At 40.8% G+C, this 6,499-nt stretch overlaps 1 protein-coding gene across 1 annotated transcript; it reads left to right on the top strand.

Moving 5' to 3' along the window:
* Positions 1–3,366: 3,366 nt before the first annotated feature.
* LOC109904897 (olfactory receptor 52E4-like) lies at positions 3,367–5,313 on the top strand. The gene has a single exon (XM_031789421.1). The coding sequence runs from the start codon at positions 3,377–3,379 to the stop codon at positions 4,310–4,312; it is 936 nt and encodes a 311-aa protein (XP_031645281.1). The 5' UTR covers positions 3,367–3,376; the 3' UTR covers positions 4,313–5,313.
* The last annotated feature ends 1,186 nt before the right edge of the window (positions 5,314–6,499 follow it).

Genomic DNA, 6,499 nt, shown 5'->3' with positions numbered 1-6,499 from the left:
CTCCTCCCTGGGCTCGAACCAACAACACAACGACAACAGCCACCATCGAAGCAGTGTTACCCATGCAGAGCTTAGGGAACAACTACTAGAAGGCTCAGAGCGAGTGACGTTTGAAACGCTATTAGCGTGCGCTAACTAGCTAGCCATTCTAGTAGTTTTATTTATTTTTATTTTATTTTATTTTATTTTACCTTTATTTAACCAGGTAGGCAAGTTGAGAACAAGTTCTCATTTACAATTGCGACCTGGCCAAGATAAAGCAAAGCAGTTCGACAGATAAAACGACACAGAGTTACACATGGAGTAAAAAGTTGATAGGAGAGTTGATCGGGAGTTGATAGGCTTGAAGTCATAAACAGCGCAATGCTTGATGCAAAATGAAGAGCTGCTGGCAAAACGCACTAAAGTGCTGTTTGAATGAATGTTTACACGCCTGCTTCTGCCTACCACTGCTCATTCAGATACTTAGATACTTGTATGCTTGTATGCTCAGTCAGATTATATGCAACGCAGGACACGCTAGATAATATCAAGTAATATCATCAACCATGTGTAGTTCACTAGTGATTATGACTGATTGTTTTTTTATAAGATAAGTTTAATGCTAGCTAGCAACTTACCTTGGCTTACTGCATTCGCGTAACAGGCAGTCTCCTTGTGGAGTGCAACGAGAGGCAGGTGGTTATAGCGTTGGACTAGTTAACTGTACGGTTTCAAAATTGGATCCCTTGAGCTGACAAGGTGAAAATCTGTGGTTCTGCCCATGAAAAATGCACCGTTCCTAGGCCGTCATTGAAAATGAGAATGTGTTCTTAACTGACTTGCCTAGTTAAATAAAGGTAGAAAAAAAAAATATCCAAAAATAATCATAATAAAAAATTTAAAAAAATTGGCAAATGGGCGCCCAAAAATACCAATTTCCGATTGTTATGAAAACTTTAAATCGCCCTAATTAATCGGCCATTCCGAATAATCAGTCGAGCTCTAGTTGGAACATTGCTGTGGGGACTTGTTTTCATTCAGCCACAAAAGCATTAGTGAGGTCGGCGCTGATGTTGGGCGATTAGGCCTGGCTCGCAGTCGGCATTCCAATTCATCCTAAAGATGTTCAATGGAATTGAGATCAGGGCTCTGTGCAGGCCAGTCCAAAACAATTACTCCCCCTGACCCGCCAAGTAGAAGCCAACACTCTCACCCACCTTCAGACACTACTAGTGTGTTCCCTATCAGACGACCAGCAGGAGAAGTATACATCGCTACTGCGTGCTTTGAACGGTGAGTTTTCTCGTTGTTTTGAGGATTTCAAAGTGTTGGAAAATGACATGCTGTTGGTTTCCTCTCCTTTCACCTTCAATGTGGATAACACTCCCACTGAACTTATCGGTTTTCATTCTGATGCAGTGATTGGAGAACTATTCAAAACAATGTCACTGACTAGGTTCTATGCATCTTTCGACGAACAAAACTTTCCAAAGATTAGGAGTCAAGCTCACAAGATGTTTGTACTGTTTGGGTCAACCTATGTATGTGAACAGACATTTTCAGTGATGAAATATAGCAAGTCAAGGCAAAGATCATCTCTTACTGACTCTCACCTCTCAGCAATCCTGCACATAGCGATGTCAGAAACTATACCTGACTTCACTGCTCTAGTCAATGCCCATCAGAGACTTCACTCCTCACACTGATTGAGTAGTTTAAATGTAATGTTGAGCTCTCGCTTTCTTTCTTGTGTTTTTGTGCATACCCGTTAACAAGAGTTGCTGAATGCACAGTGTACTTTTCCCTCCGTGTGGTTGATTGCATGTTTAATAATGAAAATACCTACCAAATATATTCTAATGTGGCCCTCCATGGAAAATAATTGCCCAGGGCTTGTCTAGAATTTCATTGTATGCTGTAGCGTTAATACTTCCCTTCATTGGAACTAAGGGGCCAAGCCTGAACCATGAAAAACAGCCCCAGCCCCAGCCCCCTCCTCCAAGAAACTTTACACTGCACTATGCATTAGGGCAGGTAGCGTTCTCCTGGCATCCGCCAAACCCAGATTCATCCGTCGGACAGCCAGATGGTGAAGCAAGATTCATCACTCCAGAGAACGTGTTTCTACTGCTCCAGAGTCCAATGGCGGCGAGCTTTACATCACTTCAGCCGACGCTTGGCACTGCGCATGGTGATCTTAGGCTTGGGTGCGGCTGTTAGGCCTTGGAAAGCCCTTTCATGAAGCTCCCAATGAACAGTTATTGTGCTGACGTTGATTACAGAGGCAGTTTTGAACCTGGTAGTGAGTGTTGCAACCGAGGACAGACAATTTTTACGCGCTACGCGGTTCAGCACTCAGCGGTCCCGTTCTGTGAGCTTGTGTGGCCTATCACTTCGCTGTTTCTACTTCACAATAACATCACTTACAGTTGACCGGGGCAGCTCTAGCATGGCACACATTTTAAGAACTGACTTGTTGGAAAGGTGGCATCCCATGACGGTGCCACGTTGAAAGTCACTGAGCTCATTAGTAAGATCATTCTACTGCCAATGTTTGTCTATGGAGATTGCATGGCTGTGTGCTCTATTTTATACAGCTGTCAGCTATGGGTGTGGCTGAAATAGCCAAATCCACTCATTTGAAAGGGTGTCCACGTATGTTATATATAGTGTATCAGGATTTGATCCTAAACAGGACACAAAAATACCAGCTAGTCTAGATCCAAAACTGTTTGTGCTGTCTATCCAAGTCCTATATGGAGTAATTGCCACGCCAACCAGCCATGTTGGCCTGCTTGGTGTGAAGACGGCACAAACAGATCCAGGTCCAGGCTAACAAACACCTACAGAATATCATTCAAAACCTAGTTGCCAGATGGCTTCCATTAGTGGTCACTCACACAATATTTTAAACATTTTAAATGCATAACATTTTCCTTCTCAAGAGGAGTTGTCATGACAATCTGCCGAGCTATAGCTCTTGAGACTATGACATGGAAATCCACATGCGACCGTTTGACTTACCTCATCATTGTTGAACCGAAGGATGATAAATGATGGGGGAGTGTTGTAGATAAAAAGGATGTAGCCGATACCTGTGGCAGGATTCGTACCCTCTTCAGCAAGGTACAAGCGTGGCTTTGGAGGACTGCCTGTATACAGGTTTTCCTCTTGACTGACTACAGCTGTTAATGCTGCGGCATTCTTATTCACTCTGTCAAATTTGTCTATATGGGGTATTCAAAATTCCTAGCAGCAGATTTTTAAAAAGAGGATACAAACAGCATGTGTAGTATATCTTCATTTAAAACTTGTATTTACAATTATAACAAAATATAATTTTTATTTATATTTCTGTCCTTTTTTTTCAGGTTTGCCCTTCATTGCTAACAGGATGGACGACAACATGTCATTACCAAGCCATATCCTTCACATCCAGGGTTTTCAATTGCCACAGACATTCATGTATCCAATTTTTTTCTCCTTGCTGTTTGTCTATCTCGCCCTCCTTGTGTCTAACATTGGAGTCCTGGTCGCCATTATCACAGAGAGAAGCTTGCACCAACCAATGTACATCCTCTTCTGTAACCTGTCTGTAAATGATCTGATTGGCAACACTGTCTTGTTGCCTCGCCTCATGGCTGACATTGTTTCAACTGAGAGGTTTATCACGTACAGCCAATGTGTTGCTCAGGCCTTTTTCAGTCACACGTTTGGATCAGCCTCACATATGATACTGATCATTATGGCCTTTGACAGGTATGTGGCCATTTGTTACCCATTAAGGTACACGTCCATAATGACAAACAAAACTTTAGTTATGTTGTCCGTGTCTGCTTGGGGGGCTTCCCTTGTGTTAGTGTCTGTCCTACTGGGTCTCACCATAAGGCTTTCCCGCTGTAGTTCAATCATTCAGAATGCTTATTGTGACAATGCATCATTGTTCAAGCTATCCTGTGAGAACGTTTCAATCAACAACATCTATGGACTCTTTTTCACTGTGCTGCTCTTTACTTCATCAATGGGAAGCATCGCTGTCACTTATTTCAGGATTGCTGTGATTTGCTGGACCAAGAAGAGCAAAGAGCTGAACAACAGAGCGTTGCAGACCTGTGCAAGCCACCTGGTACTGTATCTCATTATGCTGTGGAGTGGGTTTCTAACCATCATACTGCATCGCTTTCCAAACTATCCATATTTGAGAAAACTGGCTTACGTTCTATTTCATGTCGTCCCTGCTAATTTGAATCCAATTATCTACGGCTTGCAAACAAGGTCATTGAGGCAGAAATTTATACAAATACTTAGCCGGAAAGTTACACACTCTTAATACAGATATTTGTTTGGCACTTTGAAAATAATATTGACAGGCTTGTTGATTATTCTGGTATCCCTAAAACCCTAAAACAAAATGGATTAGAATTCAGCACATACCATTCTTAAAAGTGATGTTTAAGGTACATTTCAAAAATGTTCTACTCCATATTCATAATCTTCAGCACCACCCCAACATCAACATTTGTTAACATGACAACTTTCTACGTTTTGTAGATAAGATAAGTGTTTCCAATGACATCATCTAGTGTGTTTCGTGATTTTAACCAATTATGTGCAGGCAATGAGCAGGCAATGTTCGGGATTAAATTGCAATATTTCCCTTTAAAGGTTATGTCTTGCCATTTACACATTTTGATGTTGGAGATTATGAATATGAAATAGAAAAATTGTGAAATCACCCTTTAAAGGTGATGTTCTGTAAGATATTAGGAAGTTTGAATGAGGGAACTGTAAAGGTGATGATGAGCACACATTGTTTAACAGGCTTTCCTGTCTGTACCTAGTCATTACCTGACTGCTAGTCAAAATTGTATCTCTATAGAGACCTCTAGTGTCTGTTAGCTGAAAATTCAGAGGGACGTCTGAGATGCTCAATTCCAAGATTGAAGGTCTGCAATACTGCTGGTTTTCAGGTGAATTGAGAGATTGTCATTGATGGCCAGAGATTTCACTCACCTGTAGCTGATTCAATCTACAGAGTCAACCTGAAACTGATTCACTCTATAGAGTCAACCTGTAACTGATTCACTCTATAGAGTCAACCTGTACCTGATTCACTCGAAAAGAGTCAACCTGTAACTAATTCACTCTATTGTCAACCTGTACCTGATTCTGGTGCCCCAGGTCTGAATGAAAAACAGCCTGGAATTGAGACAGTAAAGAGATATACACTGAGTGTTCCAACATTTATACTGGCACAAACTGATCAGGTGAATCCAGGTGAAACTATGATCCCTTATTAATGTCACCACTTGTTAAAAAACCTCTCTAGGGTATGTGGGACGCTAGCGTCCCATCTGGCCAACATCCAGTGAGATTGCAGAGCGCCAAATTCAAATACAGATTAACGATTAACTTCTTGTGAATCCAACCACGGTGTAAGATTTTAAAAATGCTTTACGGCGTAAGCATACCTTACGATTATTTGAGAACATAGCCCAGCAGACAAATCATTACAAACAGTTGCCAGCCAAGTAGAAGAGTTACACAAGTCAGAAATAGAGAAAAAATTAATCCCTTAGCTTTGATGATCTTCATATGGTGGCACTCAGAAGACATTCATTCACTCAATAAATGTTCCTTTTGTTCGATAAAGTCTCTTTATATCCAAAAACCTCCATTTTGTTCACGCGTTTTCTTCAGTAATCCACAGGCTCAAACGCAGTCAAAACAGGCAGACAAAAAAATCAAAATTGTATCCGTAAAGTTCATAGAAACATGTTAAACGATGTTTATATTCAATCCTCAGGTTGTTTTTAGCCTAAATTATCTAGAATATTTCAACCGGACAATAATGTAGTCAATATAAAAGGTTGCGCATGAAAAAGCTCTGCGACACGGTAGGGTCCACTCATTCAGACTGGTCTTACTCCCTCATTTATAAGAATACAAGCCTGAAACAATTTCTAAAGACTGTTGACATCTAGTGGAAGGCATAGGAATTGAGTCCTAAGTCAATGGATACTGGCATTGAATAGAAAACTACAAAACAAAAACAAAAATACTTCCTGAATACATTTTTCTCAGGTTTTCACCTACCAAATCAGTTTTGTTATACTCACAGACACTATTTTAACAGTTTTGGAAACTTTAGAGTGATTTCTATCCAAATTGACCAGTTATATGCATATCATATCTTCTGGGCCCAAGTAGCAGGTGGTTAAATTTGGGCATGCTTTTCATCCAAAATTCTGAATGCTGCCCCCTACCCTAGAGAGGTTAAATCAAATTCAATCAGTGTAGATGAAGGGGAGGAGACAGATTAAAGAAGGATTTTTAAGCCTTGAAACAATTTAGACATGGATTGTGTATGTGTGCCATTCAGAGGATGAATGGGAAAGACAAAAGATTTAAGTACCAGGGTATGGTAGTAGGTGCCAGGCACACCAATTTAAGTGTTTCAAGAATTGCAACGCTGCTGGGTTTTTCACACTCAACAGTTCCCTGTGTGTATCAAGAA

Source organism: Oncorhynchus kisutch, linkage group LG15 (assembly GCF_002021735.2).
Source record: "Oncorhynchus kisutch isolate 150728-3 linkage group LG15, Okis_V2, whole genome shotgun sequence".
NCBI lineage: Eukaryota > Metazoa > Chordata > Actinopteri > Salmoniformes > Salmonidae > Oncorhynchus > Oncorhynchus kisutch.
This window is presented reverse-complemented; position numbering and strand designations above follow the sequence as displayed.